Consider the following 26,101-nt stretch of genomic DNA (forward strand, 5'->3'; position numbering starts at 1 on the left):
TTTATTCCAAAATGGATTAAATTCATTTTTTTCCTCAGAGTTCTGCACACAACACCCCATAGTGACAACGTAAAAAAAGGTTTTTGCAAATTTATTAAAAATAAAAAACGTAAGTATTCACAGCCTTTGCCATGAAGCTCAAAATTGAGCTCAAGTGCATCCTGTTTCCCCTGATCATCCTTGAGATGTTTCTGCAGCTTAATTGGAGTTCACCTGTGGTAAATTCAGTTGATTGGACATGATTTGTAAAGGCACACACCTGTCTATATAAGGTCCCACAGTTGACAGTTCATGTCAGAGCACAAACCAAGCATGAAGTCAAAGAAATTGTCTGTAGACCTCCGAGACAGGATTGTCTCGAGGCACAAATCTGGGTAAGGTTACAGTAAAATTTCTGCTGCTTTTAAGGTCCCAATGAGCACAGTGGCCTCCATCATCCGTAAGTGGAAGAAGTTCAAAACCACCAGGACTCTTCCTAGAGCTGGCCGGCAATCTAAACTGAGCGTTCGGGGGAGAAGGGCCTTAGTCAGGGAGGTGACCGACAACCCGATGGTCACTCTGTCAGAGGTCCTCTATGGAGAGGGGAGAACCTTCCAGAAGAACAACCATCTCTGCAGCAATCCACCAACCAGGCCTGTATGGTAGAGTGGCCAGACGAAAGCCACTCCTTAGTAAAAGGCACATGGCAACCCGCCTGGAGTTTGCCAAAAGGCACCTGAAGGACACTCAGACCATGAGAAACAAAATTCTCTAGTCTGATGAGACAAAGATTGAACTCTTTGGTGTGAATGCCAGGTGTCACGTTTGGAGGAAACCGGGCACCGCTCATCACCAGGCCAATACCATCCCTACAGTGAAGCATGGTGGCGGCAGCATCATGCAGTGGGGATGTTTTTCAGCGGCAGGAACTGGGAGATAGGATAAAGGGAAAGATGACTGCAGCAATGTACAGAGACATCCTGGTTGAAAACCTGCTCCAGAGCGCTCTTGACCTCAGACTGGGGTGAAGGTTCATCTTTCAGCAGGACAATGACCCTAAGCACACAGCCAAGATATCAAAGGAGTGGCTTCAGGACAACCCTGTGAATGTCCTTGAGTGGCCCAGCCAGAGCCCAGACTTGAATCCGATTGAACATCTCTGGAGAGATCTTAAAATGGCTGTGCACCGACACTTCCCATCCAACCTGATGGAGCTTGAGAGGTGCTGCAAAGAGGAATGGGCGAAACTGGCCAAGGATAGGTGTGCCAAGCTTGTGGCATCATATTCAATAAGACTTGAAGCTGTAATTGCAGCCAAAGGTGCATCGACAAAGTATTGAGCAAAGGCTGTGAATACTTATGTATATGTGATTTCTCAGTTTTTTTTTATTTTTAATAAATTAGCAAAAACCTCAAGTAAACTTTTTTCACGTTGTCATTATGGAGTGTTGTGTGTAGAATTCTGAGGAAAAAATGAATTTAATCCATTTTGGAATAAGGCTGTAACATAACAAAATGTGGAAAAAGTTGGAATAGTTTCCGGTTGCTCTGTACATGCTGAGGTCTTTTTGGAATGATATTCGACTCAGTGATGTAGTGGAAGTCCTCTCAAGGTGAAGGCATCTGCTAAGACTGTGACACCATTCACTAAATTAGTAATTCATCTGTATTAATTAGGAATTAAACTTTTAATAACATAGCCATTAATTTTTAAGAAAGACAAAGTTTAGTAACATGTTTTAGGTATACATTGTGTGGTTTAGTATTTATTTTAACCTTAGGAAAAATCACACTACTTATCCTTGTAAAAGCTGAATGATGTGTTAATAAGTTGTAACAAATTTCCTGAAATGTCTTGTTTCATGCAGCCAGAAACATTTTTATTGACTAAGCAATGCACAAAATCAATTAAAAAGGCAACTAGCCAACCCGCGGCGTACCATACGCTGCATAATCAGGCCGTTTTTTTAATCATTTTTAAGCACAGGGAGAAAATTAACATTTGAAAAATCGGAAATGTAATATATCAGCAAGAAAAGCAACATTGTAACAATGCACGGAACGAACCAACACACAATCGTCCGTAACTGAAAACTGGCGGACCGTTCTCGCACCTTCTCCCGCCAGACGGAGGGATGGGTGTGCAAGGCGCGGAGTGTGGAATGTTAAACACTTCTGGAAAGACACGGTCGTCTAAAACGGGTTGGTGTGAGAATACAACAGCAAGGGAAGGAAAAGATGGAACTCTAGAGAGAGCAAAATAAAACACAATAGTGAACCAGCGGCATAACAAACGCTACATAATTATTATTGATGGTTGAACACGTCTGGAAAGACACGGTTGTCTAAAAAGGGAGGGTTTGAGGATACAACAGAAAGTGAATGAAAAGATGTAACTCTAGACTTTTCATTGTTCTGTGCGTTTTTGGCTGCCTTTCTATATATAATCCAGCAAGACACCCGACCACGGTAGTAGCAAGGTGGGAGAGGGGTGTGAACAAAGTGCAGGAGCATCTAAGAAGACGCATGTTTGTCGCAGATGTGAATTGCTGTATGTAGCGTGTAAAACAGTGTGCTATGGTGGACGCAGCCGTGCGTTGTAACCGAAAACTTGGTTTTTAAAGACCAAGCAACTTCATTGTGTTTAACCTCAGTAGTAAAGGTATGTTTTAAGGACCCCATGGGATACCCCTCGGTTTTGGCTGCTTTTCTATATATAATCCATGAGTGGGAGCGTATGAGTCACACTTAGTGGGAATTCCACGGCTTGCAGCCCGAATGGGGTTCAACAGCTTGCCCACGCCTCTCTGCGCTGGGTAGATACACAGTCAATCTAATGCATAATTATTTATTGAATGCTTAACACTTCTGGAAAGACACGGATGTCTAAAACGGGTTGGTGTGAGAATACAACAGTAAGTGAATGAAAAGATGGAACTCTGGAGAGAGCAAAATACAACACAATAGTGAACCCGCGGCATAACAAACGCCGCGTGGCTCAGACGTGCATGTGGACTAACGGGTGGTCGGTGAGTTTTTGCGTCCGGGCAAATGGGCAGGCAGTGTAAATGCCTAGAGAGCGAGGGTAGACGGCAGCCGGTGAAAAAGGAGTGTTGGGGGGCAGGAAAAAGTCTTCCGTGTTCCTGCAGGAGCATCTAAGAAGACGTATGTCTGTCGCGGATGCGAATAGCTGTATGTAGCGTGTAAAACAGTTTGCTATGGTGCACACGGTCGTGCGTCGTAACCAAAAAGTCGTTTTTAAAGACTGCTTACTTCATTGTGCTTTAACCTCAGTTGTAAAGGATTGTTTTAAGGATCCCATGGGATACCCCTCGCAAACCGTTTCATACGCTGCATATGGCGATTCACCTCCGCGAGAAACATGCCTCTATGAACAGTCAATGTAGCTCGGAGGTGCATGACATGCACATGACATTAACCTGACCTGCACTGTATGTGGCCTCTACGACAGACGAATATAAATGACGACATTTTTTCTGCGTCGTTGCGTACGAGTTGGTGGGCGTGGCCCTGCGAGTTGTCGTCGTATCCAATGGTCTTGGAGTAAGTGGGCATGGCTCCTTCCTGTGTGCGCCATAGGTGTCTCACTTGTCGATGGCTTAGTGAATCCACGCCCCTTCCGGCGTGCTTTCCATGGTTGTCTTGCTTTTCATGGTTGTCTTGCCTTAGTGAATTATATACAGTAATCCCTCCTCGATCGCGGGGGTTGCGTTCCAGAACCCCCCGTGATAGGTGAAAATTTCACGATGTAGAGACCATATGTTTGTATTGTTATTTTTTTATATTTTAAGCTCTTAGAAACTCTCCCACACTGTTTATAAATATTCTCCACACAGTTATATAGTAAACCCTCATTTATAGCGGTTGATCAGCTCCAGACAGATAAATGGATTTCCAAGAAGTAGGATTCTATATTTATAAATCTAATATTTTCGCAGTTAGAGCATTGAAAACCTGTTTATGACCTTCTAAATACGTTTTTTTAACATCATTAGAGCCCTCTAGACATGAAGTAACACCCTTTAGTCAATTCCTCAAAGGCATCGATAAAGTAGACCCAGCAAAATTCTTTCAACTTATAGGTGAATCACATTCCTAACGGCATAAGAGGAAATTAACGGAAATGCGTTTAAAACTGAAGCCGGGAAAGATGCAAAGAGTGGAACAAACTACCAAGACATGTAGTTGAAGCAGAAACATTGACAGTGTTTAAGAAGTTTCTTTTTGAATCCTAATACAGTGTTAGTGGCTGCAGTGGAAATATGTCTGTTATAGTAAGCATATTTTTATCTGAAATCCAAAAATTCCAAGTCATTAATGAGTTTTCCCCGCTCGTTCAGTTTTTCACTACTGTAGCATGTGCTTTGAATAATGTATTTTGAATGTTACTGCATCATGAAAAGTAAGTTTGACTGTAAAATTTTATAATTTTGTGACTTCATCTGCATGCTCCCTTTGTTTTCAGTGCTCCTGTTTTGGTGGCCCTTGCATTAATTGAGTGTGGAATGAAGTATGAGGATGCAGTGCAATTTATACGACAGTAAGTGAGATATTCACAGTATCTGTAAAAAATTGCATTTTACAAAACTAAATTGGAATTCACTGCTTAACTGATTATTAAGCTTTGATATTAGTAAAAGTGGGGAGCTTAGAATCCTGTCTTAAAAGGAGACATCTGTTTAAAACATTTCAAAGCTGAGTCTAAATAATACAAATAAATGGGTTTGTGCAGTATAAATTGTAGTTATATAATTTTCTTAATAAAGGTTTAGTTAGTTAAAGTCACTTGCGGCCTTTGGACATAAGTCAGAGAGAGAACTGAATTCATAGAAAATGGTCATGAATTCTAAAATTATTGCACATTTGAATTAAATCTGTCATGCCATGTCTCAATGTACATCTCTTAAAGAAAACAAAGTATCCTTTATTTGATTCAGTTTTGGGTTTTTTTTTTTTTAAGTAATACTGAAATTGTTTCCTTTCTATTTTCCAGAAAAAGACGTGGCGCCTTCAACTCCAAACAGTTGCTTTACCTCGAAAAGTACAGACCCAAGATGCGACTGCGTGTCAAGGATCCTATTGGACCTCTCTGCTGCATTCAATGAGATGAAAGTAGTATTTAAGATGGAAATTGTTGGGCAGCAATAAGGAATCCTGGGAACAAATTTTGTCCTTAATTGTAATTTAAGTATGGTTTCAACAATAAGGCAGAATTGAGCGAAAATGAAATGACAAAAGCGCACTAAGTTTATCAAATGCTAGTGCATATTTTCCAAATGAAAGTTTGAAAATGCAAAGGATTATGAAATTGTCTTTTGTGTTCTAGTCAGATTCTGTTTTCTGAAGGTTATTAGCCCATTCTTGAAACAGACACGAGTAATTGCACAATATATGGTATGTAAAAGATTTTCATACAATAAAAGCTGATCCTTGTTTTAAAAGCTGAATTAACAGATAATTAAAGATATATAGCTTTATTGATTGGTTCAATTATGTTCAATTAGTTTATAATAATTAAACTTAAATTATTCCCCTAGTGCTGTATTAGTACAGCTACTCTGAAAGTTGCCCATTTTAACTGGATTGAGCCGCTTTTTTGGTATCAGCTGTGAAAACTTTTTTTTTTTTACCTGATAGATGTTTAGGTCACAGTATTTTTTTGGTCCCATTTTATGGTTTCTAAAAAAAAATTGAAGTCAGAAATTGTATTTTTTTTTATGTAAATATCCATATGTTAAAAGGAAATATGCAAACCCTACACTTATATTTTTTGCATACCAGTGTTTGCAAAATAACACATTTATTTATAAATTGTTAAAAAAAAATAAAACCCAGCTTTTTATTACAGTCTTGGGTGGATTCAGTTACTGGAAAAAGAATTCTGTGGATGGTTGACATGATGAAAAGCTGTCTATACTGCTGCTAGCATACTGAGTTTTTGACAGAATACCATATTACTACCAGAGCTGGCAGTTGTAGTTACAAACTTGTTTTAGTGTTGTATTGATCATACTCAGTTTTACAGTACTGTTGAAACCCGGGGAAATGTATACTTTAAGGACAGCATAGCCAGCGCAATGTAAAGAATCCAGCAAGATGAAAAAAGCCTCATATTTAAAGTAAAACTTCTATTTTGCGTTTACTTATTTGGCATCTGTTTAGCACAGTTTGAACTTTTTGTTGTGTATCTTACAAAACTAGTCCACATTGTACATCGAGTTCTACGTTTAGTGAGAGCAGTCAGGGTGGTACAAGAGACAACGTCTGAATTGATATGCATTTCTCATACAACTATGCCAATTGTGCCACATATTTTTGTGTCTTCTGCGAAAAGTGCCTACTGCAGGAATCTTGGATTTAGCAGTAGAAGTTTAAAATGGAAACCAGAGTGGGTAGCACAGATTTTTGGCCAGATTTTTTTTTTTTTAAATTCTGCTGAGGCCACCCTCTCCAAGAGTTGTATTTATTGAGATTTATAAATCTGATAATAGTGCCATTTTTTGCTTTTTTATTTTAATCAAGAATTTAAAATGTGCTTTTTAAATGATTATTTTAAGGGCTCATAAATTACATTTTTTATGAATGTGTATAAATGTGGCCAATGAAGCATTTCAATATTTTTTTTCATATTAATGTTTTTTTAACATTAACTTGAGTGAACCTGTATTTTTAAAAGCATTATACTTTCTCATCTCCAGAAGTTGGATATCCATATTTCATGCCTCTAACAGAACAAAAATTTTATGAAATTTTAGATGAGAGTGTTTATGCCCATCTAGATTTGCCCAAGTGCTGATAAAATTCCTGGTTACTCTTATCTGAAGTAAATCATGTGAAAACTTATTTTTTTCCTAGTTGGCATTGCAGTTTAGAGTATCATCTGCCTCAGGGAACTCAGAACTGGTATAATTGATATTATGAAATTTATTTACTTTTTACCTGCAATACGTTTTTTGTTTTTTTGTTTTTTTTTTGGTAATAAGGGGAGTGGTAATCACAATTAATTTCCAAGTACTTAAACATTTTATAAAGGCATTAGGTCCTTTGAAGCTGGATGTGCCATCTCAAAATGAAATACAGCAGAATTTTACCATAGAGGGCCAAGCTGTCATGTTATAATATGTCTACTTTTTTCTTCAGTTTTGTTCTGAACTTGAGCATTTGTATTGGTTTAAACCAGATGAAGATAACACTGCAGTATACTACATCTCTGCAATGTTGTGAAGTGAAACTTTTGTCAGAAAAGCAGTGTAATATTCTGGGTGTAAAATTATATGTTCCACCTCTGATTCTATGCAGTGCTTGGGGTTTTTTGTTGTGTTTTTTTTTCTCTATTACTTTCACTCTTGTTCTTCAGCATTTCTTAAGAATGATTAATTCAGTAAAATTCTCAGTTGTTTTAATATATTACTTTTTTTCATTTTAATGAAAAAGGATCTTGGGTTTGCCTTTTAACAAATAAAAAAAACTGTGAAAACTGTGGTCACTTTAATATTGTCTTAAAAGCTTTAGTCCTAGATAATCTGTTAACTCTTTTAATGTAATAACCTGGGGCCTCATGTATAAATGGTGTGTACACGCAAAATGTTGTGTATGCCCATTTCCACTCTCACCTCAAGATGTATAAAAACTAAACTTGGTGTAAAGCCATGCATATTAGCCATGCAAACAGGCGGCACCCAACGTCAAAGCAGTGCTACTCTTTCTGTGTCGTTTCCCTTCTTCATATTTGCATCAATGACGCAGGCATTATCAAATACAAAATTAATTGAATGGAAGTGGCTATTTATGTTGATTTGCATTTTCAAGTATGTGAAATTCTGCGAGGGGTAGGGTTGAGGCTGTAGGTGCATGCGCATGCGTTGAATTTCATATTCATTAGGATTTAAAAAGGGGAAGTGTATGGATCTTGACGTACATACAGTTTTATGCATCTGGATTTTTTTGTGCATATGCACATTTACAGTTTTTCTTTTTTTCCATAAACCATGTTTTAGTGTGAATTCTACGCACAGTGTTATACATGAGGCCCCTAGATTTTTGAAGCAGGAGCAAGACACATTCTTGCTTGTCAAAACAAATACCTGTGAAAATTCACCATTGCTGCCCTAAATTAAGGTACATGACAACTGAATATAAAGTATATTTTACCCTTTTTGTGCCTGGCAGATCCTGGCTCTCTGTCTGTTGACATGTGGTAAATTGGGGAGGTTTATAGTTCACTAAAATATTACTAGAATGAATTGAATTATTCTTCTGTTACCCTAAATTGGTTTCAAAAAATCTTTTAAATGTTCTCTAAACAATACTACTAAGTCGTTGGGAATTGAAACAGTAGTTACATGTGTTATCTCTGGATCTTAACTATTTAATTGCCGAAGCATCTAACTGGTAGTTCTACAATTATAATTAAGTGTATGCATTGCCAATACAAAGACCATTGCCAAGCCTAATATGTGAATAGATTCACAAGTATTGGTTATCTTAATTTTAACACTGTTTGAAGTTATGTGATATGTCAAACACCCAGTTTTGCAAATTTATGTGGAAGAAAATGTGTCATATTATGTTTCTCTCTGATCATATAAAGTAACATGCTCAATTCATGATGCCATCACCATTTGATCTATGGGTGGGTGGGGAAAGGAAAGAGATGCAGCAATGGCATATTTTTTATTCAACATCTTGTTCTTTTATTTAGTAGACCCTTCAAATAAAAATTTCAAATTAAACAATATTTTACCATTTTGTGAATCTGTGTGATATGCTTTACCGTGCACAAATAAAAATGTGTTTTTAATTTAGACTTTTAATTTAGACCTCACTGTGTTTATTTTGAGTAAAACGGATGCTTTTCTTATATATGCTGAGTCTCATACCATCTGACAACAGTCTACTCTGCTTTGCTCCTTTGATTGTGGACTCTGCATATAAACATTGGCCACCCTTCTAGTGAAATTATATTGTTGTGCACTTCTGCTTTTCTGTGACCCTATCTTTATATAGTGATGTACACCTGCAGGTTTTTGCAGTAATACTGTCATGCAAATTCATTATTGACGTAATTATTTTTCCTCCTTCAGTCAGTGAAAACTACATTGATTGTTATTTTGCTGTACCTTTTTTAAGCCTATTATCTTGAATATTTTCTCAAGTAACGCTTGATGCACCATTTTAAGTGGTATAGGTAACATTCAAGTATCTTGAAAATCTGCAAAATAAAACTTCTAAGATACAATTGTGTACAAAAGTTTGGACATCCTGGTCAAATTACCTGCTTAAAGTGAAAAGATGATAACGTGACATTTCTGTGTATTTTAGTGCCCAGTTACTGTTTATTTGCTAACTGTTAAGACAGGGGGGAATAAAACTGGCATGTGCAAAAACTTGGACACTCAATAGGTTTAAAATTACAGCTTCCAAATCTCCATGCCTTAAAGTGTCTGGTTCCAATATCAATCCATCAACATTTATTTATATAGCACATATTCATACAAAAAAATGTAGCTCAAAGTGCTTTACAAAATGAATAGAAAAATAGAAGACACAATAAAAAATAAACATAAGTCAACATTAATTATCATAGAATAAGTAAGGTCCGATGGCCAGGGTGGACAGAAAAAACAAAAAAAACAACTCCAAAAGCTGGAGAAAAAAAATAAAATCTGTAGGGGTTCCAGACCAAGAGACCGCCCAGTCGCCTCTGGGCAATCTACCTAACATTAGTCAAACAGTCCTCTTTGTATTTAGGGTTTTCATGGAAGGACCTGATGATGATGGTCACGTAGACTTCTGGCTTTCAGTCCATCAATGTTGGTGCATCCTGATGCTTTGAGTAGGTGGTGGTGGCGCAGGCCGCCACCACAAAGAAACCGGAAAAAGAAATAGTATATGTTCTCAAGGCTTTTTGTTAAATACAGTAGTTGGTCCCTTATTATCTCGATTTGTAGTGCCCTGAACTTACAATGCTGCACAAGCACATGTAGCTCTAAGGTAAATTGTGTAATTGACTCACTTGGCTGATGAAAAAAGTGGAACTGGCTGAAGAGAATATTCTGCATCTGGCCAAAATGGTCAGCTAGTTTTGTCACCATGTCTGCGAAACACTTGTCAGTTGGTTGCAGGACAAAACAAATGCTCTGCCCTTCCGCTCACAAGCAGTATAAAAGAGGTGCCCTTCTCCTTGCCATCTCTATGTTTTCCATTTCGGACACCAACAATTACATCTTGAACAAATGATATAGCGGTTCACCAAGTACTGATAAGAAAGGCACTGGAGGAGCTAAACCAAGCTCTGCCGTATTCGTGCCCAAAATATACTGTCTAAAGTAGCGGGTCACTTGTTTAATTCCTACCTCCTTTATTGATGCCACCAATAACAATACTTCTCATTTTTCTTGTTAAATCCTACCACCAACCCACACACATCCACTTCTGGCAGGGCACCACAAAAACATCTTGATACAAACCTGTTCTATGCAACAAAGGAGACCACTTACTACCATCAGTTCCAAGATGAGAAAAAATTGAAAAGATTTGATATTATAGCACATCAATACAAATTACTACAGTTAGTTAAAATGCAATAAAATAAGATTAGTATGAAGAAATCTCAGCAACTGCTCTAGAATGAATACTTCTTCTGAGCCGGAATGGCGAGTTTTCAATCTTGATTAAAAATCATTTACCAGTGGCGATTTTCCAACTTTGGGTACCCAGTAACTTGGGTATCTGCTGCCTGCACTACTTTTATTTACCCTCCTAGTATTAAGCAGGCCTCTGAATATCCACTTCATATAAGCAGGAATAGGTGAAAATCTTTTTAATACACTCTAGATAACATAAGCTTACAGACTGATCTGTCTGCTATCAAATGATCTGTATCATGACATGCCTTCCTTTGCACCAGCCTCCATAGCAAATTTAGGAGATCTTGGATCTGATTTTCAAAATGAAGCATGCATGTTTTTCTGAGCCTGTTGATAACAAATATAATGTACATAATGACTCATTATAAAATGGCATGGTCTCCAATTCCATCAAACTAATTTGTTTTTAGGATTGCAGATTACAATCTTTTTTTTTTTTTCAGAATTATAAGTCCATTTACCTTCTCTTGCTAAAGTTTTTCAGAAAATTGTAAGTAGACCATTTGAATCTGTTTTTTCAAAAAATGCATTTTATTTTCATGCAAAATTCAAGTGGTTGTCTGTTGTGCAAATACATGAGACATTACAGAGTCCCCAGATTGTGATACACTTATTGATACTGTAGATAGATAGATAGATAGATACTTTATTAATCCCCAAAGGGAAATTCACATACTCCAGCAGCAGCATTCTGATAAAAACAGTATTAATTAAAGAGTGATAAAAATACAGCGCAAGTTAAAAAATGCATGGTGGAGAGTGCAAGGCAGGTATAACGGACAATAACGTTGTATAATGTTAACGTTTATGGGGTGGAATTGAAGAGTTGCATAGTGTGGGGAAGGAATGATCTCCTCAGTCTGTCAGTGGAGCAGGACGGTGACAGCAGTCGGCCGCTGAAGCTGCTCCTCTGTCTGGAGATGATCCTGTTCAGTGGATTCTCCATGATTGAAAAGAGACTGCTCGGCACCCGTCACTCTGCCATGGATGTCAAACTGTCCAGCTCTGTGCCTACAATAGAGCCGGCCTTCCTCACCAGTTTGTCCAGGCGTGCGGGGTCCCTCTTCTTTATGCTGCCTCCCCAGCACACCACCGCGTAGAAGAGGGCGCTCACCACAACCTTTCTGATTGAACATCTGCAGCATCTTATTGCAGATGTTGAAGGACGCCAGCCTTCTAAGGAAGTATAGTCGGCTCTGCCCTCTCTTGCACAGAGCATCAGTATTGGCAGTCCAGTCCAATTTATCATCCAGTTGCACTCCCAGGTATTTATAGGTCTGCACCCTCTGCACACAGTCACCTCTGATGATCACGGGGTTCAGGAGAGGCCTGGTCCTCCTACAATACACCGCTAGCTCCTTGGTTTTGCTGGTGTTCAGATGCAAGTGGTTTGAGTTGCACCATTTAACAAAGTCCTTGATTAAGTTCCTGTACTTCCCCTCCTGCCCACTCCTGATGCAGCCCACAATAGCAGTGTGATCAGCAAACGTTTGCACGTGACAGGACTCCGAGCTGTATTGGAAGTCCGATGTATATAGGCGGAACAGGACCAGAGAATGTACAGTCCCCTGTGACGCCCTTGAGTTGCTGACCACGATGTCAGACCTGCAGTTCCCGAGACGCACATACTGAGGTCAGTCTGTAAGATAGTCCATGGTCCATGCCACCAGGTATGAATCTACTCCCATTTCTGTCAGCTTGTCCCTAAGGAGCAGAGGTTGGATGGTGTTGAAGGCGTTAGAGAAGTGCAGAAATCTAATCTCAGAATCTGAGTCAATTGTCGAATTACTTTTGAGCCCCTGAAATGAAGGGATTGTGTTAAAAAAATACTTTGGTTGCCTCACATTTTTATGCAATCTTTTTGTTCACCCCACTGAATTAAAGCTGAAAGTCTGCACTTGAGTTTAATTTAAAATTCATTGTGGTAATGTACAGAACCAAAATTAGAAAAAAGTTATCTCTGTCCAAATATTTATGGACCAAACTGTAATTCTACATTAAAATATAATAGAGCCTTCTCAGTTCCAGAGTAACCCAGAAGAGAAGCAGAAATCAAAATAGGCAGCTAGAAGAATCCCAAGTTGTAGAAGGTTGACTAGAATTGACAGCAAACCAATCCATACACAAGCAAGCAAGCAGTTTCTCAGTGATGAAAAACAGCTCTGGGTTAGAGAGAGCTGCACACACACACAAAAAAATGAATGGCCAAGTAGTATTTACCTTTGATGAAACTGGGTTAAGTGAAAATCCAGTGAAAAGATGATGTTGGCAATAAACCAGAGTGAAAAACAAATTGTGTGTGTGTGTGTGTGTGTGTGTATGCATGTATATATAGTAACAAAGGCACTATATAGGTGCCTGACCCGACACAGATGGACACGGAGGCACGTATAAAAATAAACAAACTTTTATTTATCTTCAGCTGTGGGACACGTCTTCCCCGTGCCACACAGCCCAACACAGTCCCAAAACACACCTACAACACCAAACACTCTTCTTCTCTCCTCTACCACCACTCCTCCTAAAGCTCAGTCCTCCTCCTCCCGACTATGGCTCCTCGAGTGGTGGTGGCTGGGACCTTTTATAGCCCACCTGGAAGCATTCCAGGTGATTAACCACCTGCTCCTAATTGCACTTCCAGGTGGGGCTGAAGACTCGTCCAGCTGGGCTGTTGGAAGCAGACAGCCACCCCCAGCGGCAACCCCGGGCCCCAACCAAGCTGTGGAGGTCTCCATCTCCCATGGAGCCATGCGGGTGGTTGGGGAATCACCGTCGGCCAGGGAGGCTGCCACCAAGTGTCCCGGGGAAGGTATTGTACTGCCCATGGTGGCTCCCCTGGAACATAAGCAGCAGGGGCGTCCCTGCCGGGCATGGGACCCAGCTGTCCTTCACAATATATATATATCTATATATATAGTATATACTGTATATATCACGCTTCGACTTTCGCGGCTTCACTCCATCGCGGATTTTAAATGTAAGCATATCTAAATATATATCACGGATTTTTCGCTGGTTCGCGGATTTCTGCGGACAATGGGTCTTTAATTTAAAGTACATGCTTCCTCAGTTTGTTTGCCCAGTTGATTTCATACAAGGGGCGCTATTGGCGGATGGCTGAGAAGCTACCGAATCAGAGCATTTATTACATATTAAATAAAACTCCTCAATGATATACGATATGCTTCCTATGCGGTGCTTCGCACACTTCAAAGCTCTAACAGCCCTATTGATTTTTCATTGCTTACTTTACTCTCTCTCTGACATTCTCCGCTCCTTACGCGCACCTTGAAGAGGAAGATATGTTTGCATTCTTTTAATTGTGAGAAAGAACTGCCATCTCTGTCTTGTCATGGAGCACAGTTTCAACTTTTGACTAAAATGTGTTATTTCATGTCTAGAGGGCTCTAATAATGTTAAAAAACGTATTTAGAAGGTCGTAAACAGGTTTTCTATGCTCTAACTGCGAAAATATTAGATTTATAAATAAAGAATCCTACTTCATAGAAATTCATGTATCTGTCTGTAGCGGATTAACTGCGATAAACGAGGGTTTACTGTATAACTGTGCGGAGAATATTTATAAACAGTGTGGGAGAGTTTCTAAGAGCTTAAAATATATAAAAATAACCATACAAACATGGTTTTTACTTTGCGGATTTCCACCTATCGCGGGAACGCAACCCCGTGATCGAGGAGGGATTACTATATATATATATATATACTATATATATATATATATATACACAGTGGTGTGAAAAAGTATTTGCCCCCTTCCTGATTTCTTATTCTTTTGCATGTTTGTCACACAAAATGTTTCTGATCATCAAACACATTTAACCATTAGTCAAATATAACACAAGTAAACACAAAATGCAGTTTTTAAATGATGTTTTTATTATTTAGGGAGAAAAAATCCAAACCTACATGGCCCTGTGTGAAAAGTAATTGCCCCTGAACCTAATAACTGGTTGGGCCACCCTTAGCAGCAATAACTGCAATCAAGCGTTTGCGATAACTTGCAATGAGTCTTTTACAGCACTCTGGAGGAATTTTGGCCCACTCATCTTTGCAGAATTGTTGTAATTCAGCTTTATTTGAGGGTTTTCTAGCATGAACCGCCTTTTTAAGGTCATGCCATAGCATCTCAATTGGATTCAGGTCAGGACTTTGACTAGGCCACTCCAAAGTCTTCATTTTGTTTTCTTCAGCCATTCAGAGGTGGATTTGCTGGTGTGTTTTGGGTCATTGTCCTGTTGCAGCACCCAAGATCGCTTCAGCTTGAGTTGACGAACAGATGGCGGACATTCTCCTTCAGGATTTTTGGTAGACAGTAGAATTCATGGTTCCATCTATCACAGCAAGCCTTCCAGGTCCTGAAGCAGCAAAACAACCCCAGACCATCACACTACCACCACCATATTTTACTGTTGGTATGATGTTCTTTTCTGAAATGCTGTGTTCCTTTTACGCCAGATGTAACAGGACATTTGCCTTCCAAAAGTTCAACTTTTGTCTCATCAGTCCACAAGGTATTTTCCCAAAAGTCTTGGCAATCATTGAGATGTTTCTTAGCAAAATTGAGACGAGCCCTAATGTTCTTTTTGCTTAACAGTGGTTTGCGTCTTGGAAATCTGCCATGCAGGCCGTTTTTGCCCAGTCTCTTTCTTATGGTGGAGTCGTGAACACTGACCTTAATTGAGGCAAGTGAGGCCTGCAGTTCTTTAGACGTTGTCCTGGGGTCTTTTGTGACCTCTCGGATGAGTCGTGTCTGCGCTCTTGGGGTAATTTTGGTCGGCCGGCCACTCCTGGGAAGGTTCACCACTGTTCCATGTTTTTGCCATTTGTGGATAATGGCTCTCACTGTGGTTCGCTGGAGTCCCAAAGCTTTAGAAATGGCTTTATAACCTTTACCAGACTGATAGATCTCAATTACTTCTGTTCTCATTTGTTCCTGAATTTCTTTGGATCTTGGCATGATGTCTAGCTTTTGAGGTGCTTTTGGTCTACTTCTCTGTGTCAGGCAGCTCCTATTGAAGTGATTTCTTGATTGAAACAGGTGTGGCAGTAATCAGGCCTGGGGTGGCTATGGAAATTGAACTCAGGTGTGATACACCACAGTTAGGTTATTTTTAACAAGGGGCAATTACTTTTTCACACAGGGCCATGTAGGTTTGGATTTTTTCTCCCTAAATAATAAAAACCATCATTTAAAAACTGCATTTTGTGTTTACTTGTGTTATACTTGACTAATGGTTAAATGTGTTTGATGATCAGAAACATTTTGTGTGACAAACATGCAAAAGAATAAGAAATCAGGAAGGGGGCAAATAGTTTTTCACACCACTGTATATATACATACACACACAGTGATACCTTGAGATACGAGTTTAATTTGTTCCGTGACCGAGCTCTTAAGTTAAAATGCTCTTATCTCAAATCAGTTTTCCCCATTGAATGAATTGAAATGCCATTAATCTGTTCCGGACCCCCAAAAAACACTGCAATTTTTTTGTTACATGTTTTTAAATAAGAAAAATGTACTTATAAATAATGAATATTGTATAAAAACACAATACAATTGAATGTACTACAATAAACTGGCTTTATTAAGTACAGTATAATGTACAGCATTTACCTTGGAGATCAGACGAGTTGAAGATGCTGATGGAGGTGGTGGAGAAAGGCTGAACTGAATAACTGAATGTTATTCACTGATTTTTGCCCTTTTCGCCGCACCTTCCTCACTTTCATCTGCAGGGGTTTTCAATAATAGCCTGTCCAATGAGGTCTGTTTCATCCTCTCTTTCAGAATGTTTCTAAAATGCGTTAGACAAGTGTCATTAAGTACAGCTGCTGTGCGATCAGTTGAAATTTTTTCAGGGTGTTTCTTTTCTTTAAAGTTCGAAACTTTTTCCCAAATTGCAAACACTTCCTTTATCTCACTTTATGAGGTAACCTCCTCCACCTCTGCCTCCTCCGCGATACCGATCTCCTGCAGAACCTCCGTATGTTGCCGCGTCTGTAGTTCCATCAACTCCTCTGTTGTTAGTTCCTCGGAATGCTCTTTGATGGCTTGTATTTCGAATTTTGGCTCGTAACTCAAGGCAAAAAATCGACCTAGTGACGGCTCGTATCTCAAAAAACTCGTATGTTGGGGCACTCGTGTATATATATTGTAATAAAGACATGACAATGATCAAGGTTTGGGGTTTTTAGCCCCGTATACTGCAAAGTAAATTTGTCAATTATTTCTTTTCCAAAGCTCAAAAGACATTGAAGGGAGGGAGGATGGACATTTTATGGTGGCGGACCGGATATTAAGCGTGAGGAATACTGGGACAGCACGGGTCAGCAGAGGGAAGAAATAGACCCAGAAGTGTGCGCTTTCTACAGCCGTCCGGGCGCTCTTTATGGCTGCGACATCTCAGCCTTTCTAAGGAAGTAAAGAAAGAAAGATTAGTACACTGCCATTGTCCCCCTGCGGGACGTTTTACGAAGCAAACCGGGTCGATCAGCTGTTCCCCAACCACTCGTGTGTGACAATATATAATATACTGTAGATGAAGGAATCTTGTATTTTGTATAAACATTTAAACGTGAAAGATAAAAGAACATTACCAACAGTTTACTTTATCCTCAAAAACTATTGAGTGGTTGATCCTGAAAACATTTTTAATCCTTAGTTACAGACCATTTCAACCTGCAGTTAGCCTACCAAGCACATATAAAATAAATGCACAATAGAACCTGGTCCATCCTAGATAGTCTTCACACTATCATCACAATCATGATTTTTGACTTATCCAATAATATTAACACCCTCCGGCATATCCTGCCCCAACCCAAATTTGGGAATAAGCCGAATACCATGCAGTGCACTTTATCATGGAATACGTGTGATAGATAAGAAATGTTGAAGTTTCACGACTTTGTGCCAGAAATACACTGCTCAAAAAATGAAGGGAACACTTAATCATCACAGTCTAACACCAAGTTAATTACGTATGCTTCAAGGATATCCGTCTGCTCAGTTAGGAAGCATACACGATTGTGAATCAACTTCACTTGCTTTGGTGTAAAGGAAAGTGACAAGTGCACTGGAGAGGCAACAGCAAGACAACACTCAAGAAGGGAATGGATTTGCAAGTGATGGCCACAGACAATTGCTCTGTTCTTATCTTTCCTGGCTGATTCTTCTCTAGTTTTGCATTTTGCTAGTGTCCTTTTCACTGGCGCATCCATATGTGCCATCGCAAGGTTTGCAGTATCTCCCAGCACAGTCTCAACAGCGTGGAGGAGATACCAGGAGATGGGCCATTACACAAGGAGAGCTGGACAAGACCATAGAACAGCATCAACCCACCAGCAGAACCAGTATCTGCTCCTTTGGGTGAGAAAGAACATAAGGAGCACTACCAGAGCCCAACAATTTGACCTCCAGCTGGCTACTAGTGTGCATGTTTCTGACGAAACTGTCAGAAAGAGACTCTGTGAGGGAAGCATGAAGGCCCAACATCCTCTAGTGGGACCTGTGCTCACAGCCCATCACTATGTAGCTTGATTGGCATTTGCCAGAGAATACCACAATTGGCAGCTCAACCATTGGCGCCCCATTCTCTTCTGAGAGCAGGTTCACACTAAGCACATGCGACAGATGTGAAAGAGTCTGAAGACATTGTGGATGAATGTTATGCATCTACAACATCATCCAGCATGACTGGTTTGGCAGTGGGTCAGTAATGATCTGGGGAGGCATATCTTTGGAGGGTTGCACATGCTAAGCAACAGTACCCTGACCGCTGTTAGATACCGGGATGAAATACTCAGAGCCATTGTCAGACCTTACGCCTGTGCAGTGGGCCATGGGTTCCTCCTGGTGCAGGACAATGTCCGGCCTCATGTGTCTAGATTTTGTAGGCAATTCCTGGATGACAAAGCCATTGATGCCATTGACTGGCCAGTAGACCTGAATCCAATTGAGAACCTCTGGGACATTATGTATTTTATTTTTGGTGTGATGTTCAATCTCTCTTACAATGGGTTGGTGAGCTTGGTTCCCATTGACCGTTGTTGTATCATTTTGTTCTCAATGAATTACATAGTATTACTCAGTAAAGATTTTCCACTTCTGGTGCCTTGCCCGGGGTTTGTTTCCTGCCTTGAGCCCTGTGTTGGCTGGGATTGGCTCCAGCAGACCCCCGTGACCCTGTAGTTAGGATATAGCAGGTTGGATGATGGATGGATGGATGGATGGATGGATTTTCGACTTGAATAGTTCGTTCATCAAGATCCCACTTGTGATTTAAGTGTTCTCTTAATTTTCTGAACAGTACAGTTTTCAGCAGCACAAGGTCACCCCTGGAAACTGTCCTATGTTTTCCCTTTAACCCGGACATAGCCAATTGTAAGTACAAGTCTACTTTCTGAGATCTGTGGAGATTCTCAGGTGACTCATTCATTGTAGGCCACACAGTGAAAATGAGAAGTGCAGGAAGATAGTGAAGGCCTGTTTAGGTTGAGAAGGAATGACCTTCATGCAACTGAACTTTACCAAGGAAAGGAATTCAAATTCAAAGTCATTTGTGGTGGACTGTAGGTGTACCGGGGGTGGAGGGGGTGCATACCTGAAAACATCAGCAAGCGTACCTGAAAAGTAGCTTTTTCTGGATAGGCAACAACTGTTATTTTTGAGAAAGCCCATGTCCCGATAGGTCTAACATGCTACTCAAGATGTTCTACCTGTTAATGGTATCTTCTGTAATGCTGTAAATGTATGTTGGTGGAGTAACCCCAGCTTAGTGGGATGTCAAGATGCCTAAATTGACTAGACAGGAATGTAAATAGTTTTACATGACCGATACTAGTGAAAGTGACTGGAAAAGTACTGTAATGATAGCAAAATTAGATTTTATCAGATGCCCACCCACTTTGACATATATTGTCTTGGAGCACCATTCCACCCCAATGTGTTAAGAGACAATATCAGGGCCCTTTTTTTGCCAACTGTCGTCATGCTTTAGCCATGACATTTGTAGAAGATACCTAAGCTCAGGGGTAATCTTTCTTTAGGGATTCTTCACATTAAATGAACTCTGTGTTCAGTTCTCAGGCTTGCACTTATATAATTAATATTGAAGATCATTGCAAGTGCACCATACGTTGTAGCCGATGGCTGGGGACCTTGCCTGGCCGAGACGCCCCTGTAATGGAAGGTTTGGGGGAGAGAGCCTATCCAGAGCATTACCTCCCCCAAAGCGCTAGAGGACAGCGCCCCTGGTGTGCAGCAGTGCCATGGGTTCAAGCATGGACATTCAACCCTGCTGGGGCCCTGGAGAACTTCTGAGCACTTGTATGCAGCATCTCAACACCTGGAAATGCTGCCGGATGTTGGCCAACGAGCACCTGGAAAACTTCCGGGTGCCTTATAAAAGAAGCCAGCAACCACTACTCCAGAAGACAGAGTCGGGAAGAGATGGATGAAGCTGGCTGGAGGAGAAGTGGAGGCGAGAGAAAGAAGAGTGTTTTGTCTTTGGTGCCAGGGTGCAAGGCTTAAGTGCTTCCCCCAGCTCTGAATAAACGTGAGTTGTGTCCTGGACTTGTATCTCTGCCTGTCTGTTGGATTGGGGTGGCTGGTGCGCCCCCTGGTGGTCTACAACATAATTATACAAATAATAAAAAATAACAGCGATACTTCAAAATGCTGAAAAAAAGTAATAAAAATGTCACATTTGCATAAAAGAATTAACCCTGAGGTGTAGAAGTCAAGAAATCAAATTAATTAAAGCCAAACAAACAAAGACAGGAAGGATGTTTTAAAGTTTGCCTGTATGCATATGTGGATGTCTCGAGCTGGGGGTGCTTGCTCCTTGGGATTGTGTTCTTTATTGAATACAGGACGTATTCAAGCTTTATACACATCCCTTTAGTATCCATAGCAGAAATAATCAGATGACAGAAATGGGGTACAAAAAGAAATACATGTATTTAACGTGCTTTGAAATGTAGCTTCCACACCTAATATACGTGCAATGTACATATCCAGGCCAAAGAGAAGCCAACGGAACAGTACAGCCATCATTCATTTCTTCAGTGGGGAATCCTGACGACTTGACGTCAGATTCAGCAAAGTGCCTGCGGCATTTGGATAACTTGTCACTTCGTGATGGATCTTCTGCATTATAAATACTTACATATTTGCATATTCATTGAGCTTTTTATGAACCTTGCCAGGTATGGGCAACTGCCATCTGAGCTGTCTATGTTATTTATGGACTGTGCCCAAAAAACACCATTCACTGTTCTAATCACTCATGGCTTCTGCAGACAGTGGCCTCTAGCCATATATTGATCACATTTAAAACAACAGGAGCTGACCCAAAGTGCTTTCAAGTTAAAAAGAATTAAATAACAAATACTACATACATAGTAAAGTATATAAATAAAATAACATCCATCCATTATCCAACCCGCTATTTCCAACTACAGGGTCACGGGGTGACATAGTAAAATATCTACTCTATATACTGTATATATAATCCTAAGCCTAAAAGTGCAACGATTTCATGAGACGTTTTTATGTCACATTTTTTGCCACACTTTTAAAACCTACATATATATGTTTGGTATCAGTCAGTCATTCTCCAACCTGTTATACCCTAACACAGGGGCACGGGGGTCTGCTGAAGCCAATCCCAGCCAGCACAGGGCACAAGGCAGGAAGGACAGGGTGCCACTGCAGGACACACACACACACCAAGCACACACTGGGGACCATTTAGGATCACCAATGCACCTGACCTGCATGTCTTTGGACTGTGGGAGGAAATCCTACTCACACACAGGGAGAACCCGGGAAGCGAACCCGGGTCTCCTATTTGCGAGGCAGCAGCGCTACTACAGTGCCATCACTTTAATGTGATGTTGTTAGATTTTCTGATTTTTATTCCTTTTTAAATTATAAACTAAAAAATATCAAGAACTCATGTCCCGCAAGATGAGACTTTCTGCCAAGAGATTTAACCACACCCGGGGCCACAAATAAAAGGCAAAGAGTAGGACAGCTGCTGTACAGGCTTTTAAATGTTCAAAGCACCCTACGAGATGCGGATCACGTAGCCCAGCAGCAGCAGCAGCTGATCGAGCAAAGAGGAGGATAACAAAAAAACTGTATTTGTTTCCCATTGTATCACCATTTAAAAGGGGGTTTCGGAGGAGCAACCGCGTCTCCTTGGGGTGCATTCAGCCCCCCTCTTCACAACACGAGCAGCAGGGACGTGAAGTGGCTAGTGTGTAGCACAGGCTGGGGGGTTGGCAAGTGAAGTGAGCAGGGGGCAAACCCCCTAGTAAAATATATAAATAAATAACCTGAAAACATACAAAAAGTACAAATTAAATTAAAATAACATTCAAATTAAAGTAAATGTAATACAATAAAGAACAGCTGAAGAAGATGAGGGTAAGAGTTATTAAAATGAGATTAAAAGTAACATATTAGTGGACTTAACAAAAACCTTAGAAGAACGTTAAACTGAAATGAAAGGTGGGTCTTTAATTTAGATTTAAAATCATCAACTGTAGGGAAGGGTGATGTTGGATGGGAGACTATTCCAAAGTCTAGGGGCAGCTACAGGGAAAGCCCAGTCGCTTTAGGTTTTGAGGCACGAATGAGGAACTGAGAAGAGCTGTTGTGAGGATGACCTAAGTGACCAGAGGCTGAATATGGAAATAGCTGAAATGTACTGAGGGGTTAATCCATTGACTGCTTTAAAACATATATTACAATTTTTACATCAATTCTGTATTTCACATCTCACAGGAGTGATTTGCTGTCATTTCGTTGTTCCAGTTAAACGTCTAGCAGCTGTATCATTTGAAGACTGGAAAGTGTGGAACAGGACAACCGTATACACAGGGAATTACAGTAGTCAAGCCAAGAGGTGATAAAAGCATGGATAACTAGTGTATTTCCAGTTCCTTATGAGATAAAATCAGCTGTAACTTGCCTATAGTTCTAAGAAGATAAAAGCTGCCCTTTACAACACTGCTGACTTGTTTATTAAAACTCAATGAAATATCCAAGAACACGCCAGTTTTTAACCTCATTATGCAAATTTTCGGACAGTGGACCAAGCACTTTGCTAAGGCTAGTGACAGAATTTGGGGAGCCATATATAGTTACTTCAGTTTTGTTTTCATTTAGTTGCTTTCCATCTAGCATTTAATATCATCTAAGCAATTGAAAAGGTTCTTCAGAGAGCAGGCGTTATCAGCTGTAACTGGTAGGTAAAACTGTGTGTCGTTTGCATAATAATGATGCAAAAACTTTGTATTTTTTGAAGATAGAGCCAAGGGGTAACATGTATCATGAGAATAAAAGAGGCCCTAAAGCCGAACTTTGGAGAATGGCACATTTAATGGGGGTGGAGGATGAGAAACAGTCCCAGAGGGGACTAGACGGTCCCGTGGCCTGGAACTCCTACAAATTGAATTTGTTTCTCCAGCTGTCTGGAGTTTTTTTTGTTTTTTCTGTCCACCCTGGCCATTGGACCTTACTCCTTTTCTATGTTAACAACAGGGAGTACAGAGATCACCAAGTGAGGTGACGTCACCAACATTAAGCCAGGTCTCAGTTACAAATGAAAAATCCAATTGATAAGATGTAAAATGGTCGTTTAGAACGAAAGTCTTGTTTGATGGGGATTGAGAATTTATTATGGCAAATTTGACTGCTGGGGAATCCTGTATTTTCTGTGCAGTCTGCTCCGACAAAATTTTAGCACAGAATTTCACTGTACAGAGATTTGTAGCATTTACTCCACCACTCGAAACAGAAACAGAAATCTTTTACTGATGAAAGCAGGGATGGAATAATGTGGTGAGCCAGACCTGTTAATAGTACGTAGTCACGCACATGGACAATTAGTAGGAGCATGCGGAATGTTATTGAATAACATATTCAAGCCTAACCAATTAGGATGAATCCCATCATTTAAAAAAAAAAACATTCTGCATTCCCAAAAAAAGTTAAGATTGTCAATAAAACAAAAATTCACCATTTTGCTTTGCGTCAGGAGCCATTCGTGCAAAGTAAGAAGCCTACAAAAGCAACCATACCCACAATGCAGCGTAAGAATAGGACAAAAAATAGAATATTTATCAGTCACTTTGAAAAACTCTATATGACCATCTCCAAGCAGCTTGGTGTTCCTAAGACAACAGTTGCAAATATTATTAAGAAGTTTAAGCTCCATGGGACTGTAGCCAACCTTCCAGGCTGTGGCCACAAGAGGAAAATCAACCTCAGAATGGACAGAAGGGCAATGAGAATGGTAGACAAAAAACCAAACCATCCATCCATCCTCTTCCGCTTATCCGAGGTCAGGTCGTGGGGGCAGCTGCTTGAGCAGAGATGCCCAGAGACCACCCAACTCACACTGCACCCGATCTCCTTGGCCCCTCCTACAGGTGGTGAGCCCATGGGAACCCACACTGTCTCTTTGGGCTGTGCCCGGCCGAGCCCCATGGGTGCAGGCCCGGCCACCAGGCGCTCACCATCGAGCCCCACCTCCAGGCCTGGCTTCAGAGGGGGACCCGGGACCCGCATCCAGGCGAGGGAAAACGTTGTCCAAGGTTTTTGTTCTTCATAGGAGGTTTGGTTGAATTGCTGTTTGTCTCATCCCTCACCTAGGACCAGTTTGCCTTGGGTGACCCTACCAGAGGCATAAAGCCCCGGACAACAGAGCTCCTAGGATAATTGGGACACGCAAACCCCTCCACCACGGTAAGATGGCGGTTCGAGGAGGAGCTAGACAGAAAACCAAGGGCAAATTATAAATAGATGCAATCTGAACTCCAAGGTCAAGTTCCATCAGTATCTCACCATCTGTTGCTTTCTGAGTGACAGTGGGCTAAATGGAAGAAGGCCCCAGCGGACTCCACTTTTGAAAGAAAAACATCTTTTGGGGCTGCTTTGCTGCATCTGGCACAGGGTGCCTTGAGCCTGAGCAGGGAACAATGGACTCTCAAGAATATCAAGACATTCTGGAGTGAAATGTCCTGCCCGGTGTCAGAAAGCTCTGCCTCAGTTGCAGGACATGGACTCTCCAACAGGATAATGACCTAAAACACAAAGCTAAAAGAACTCAACAACGACTAAGAACAAAAACAATGGACTATTCTGAAGTAGCCGTCTATGAACTCTGATTTGAATCCCTGGAATGAACTGAAACATTCAGTCGGCTCCCTTCAAACCTTACACAGCTGGACCAGTTTACTCACGAAGAGTGGGCCAAGCTACCTGTTAACAGGTGCAAAAATCTCACTGAGAGCTCCACAAATCGTTTGTTTGCAGCAATTGACTCTAAAGGTTGTTCAACCAAATATTACACTAAGGGGCCTATCGTTTTTGTCCATGCCATTATCATTTGTGTTATTTGAAATAATTCTGTTGAATCAAAACTAAAGCAAAGTCTGATTTTTGTTAAATGCAGAATAAAAATGATGGGTGCCAGTTGCTTTTGTCAGTTACGTGTTATTTCAGATACAATTCTGGGTTTTTCATTTTCCATGGAGGGGTACCAACAAATTGGCGCCCATTATATAAATGCGCACACACACATCTCTCATTGGATGTGACGTGTGTGTGTGTGTAATCATGTGCATCCTTCTGAGTGACAATTGTGTGTGTATTATTAATTAAGTATGTGCTTTGTTTTGCTGTTAGATGGAGGTTGTCATTTTTTCCATGGAGACATTATCTAAGAGAATATTTAATTATTGTGCAAAGTTCAGTATATTTTTAGCTTTCCAATTAAAGGCTATAACCTTCTTGGCTGTAGTTAAAACTATGAGAATTGTTTGGGGACTTTGAATCGGAGGATTAATTATTTAGAGGTCTCCAAGCGAACAAAGAGATGGAGACAGAGGAAATCTAGAGATACTGAAATGGCACAATCTGCAAATGACTGCCCTCTAGAAATGTACTGGTGAGTGCAATGGAGCATGTGTCTGGATGTTGTATGCCCATTTTGTACATCTTTGGCTGACTGAAATGTACTGCATGAATCAACTTATTAGTTACCACAACACTGTTTTTGCAAATGTGTCCAGAAATTAATTAGTAGCAGAGTTTTTTTTGGAAGTAAAATTGTTTGTCTACAGAAGACAGTATTTACATCATCTGGATGACATTGTCTTGGATATTTGTTACTTTGCAGCACTCATAAAGTGCTAAACAAATCCTCTGTTGTATATCTGTTTAATTTTATCAGCATTACTCTGGTCTATTGTTAATACTTGTGGTCCAAGTCTTCAAATGACAAAAGATATTACCCTAGGTTCTTGTCTATAAGCCGGACTCGTGTATAAGCCGGAGACCAAAAATCATACGAATTTTTAAAATAAAATCTTATCATAGATAAGCCGGACTCATGGATAAGCCGAACGTACTA

The 26,101-nt window shown here is 40.3% G+C and overlaps 1 protein-coding gene across 2 annotated transcripts in view; it reads left to right on the forward strand.

The window, feature by feature from the left end:
• ptp4a2b (protein tyrosine phosphatase 4A2b) overlaps positions 1-5,847 on the forward strand; it is an 84,788-nt gene extending 78,941 nt beyond the window's left edge. For both annotated transcript variants that reach the window (XM_039739163.1, XM_039739164.1), the window contains exons 5-6: positions 4,466-4,540; positions 4,994-5,847. In XM_039739163.1, coding sequence (XP_039595097.1) covers positions 4,466-4,540; positions 4,994-5,105 — 187 coding nt within the window. In that variant the 3' untranslated portion in view covers positions 5,106-5,847. The remainder of the gene's footprint in view (positions 1-4,465; positions 4,541-4,993) is intronic.
• Positions 5,848-26,101: the final 20,254 nt, after the last annotated feature.

This window comes from Polypterus senegalus, chromosome 17 (genome assembly GCF_016835505.1).
Source record: "Polypterus senegalus isolate Bchr_013 chromosome 17, ASM1683550v1, whole genome shotgun sequence".
Classification (NCBI taxonomy): Eukaryota; Metazoa; Chordata; class Cladistia; order Polypteriformes; family Polypteridae; genus Polypterus; species Polypterus senegalus.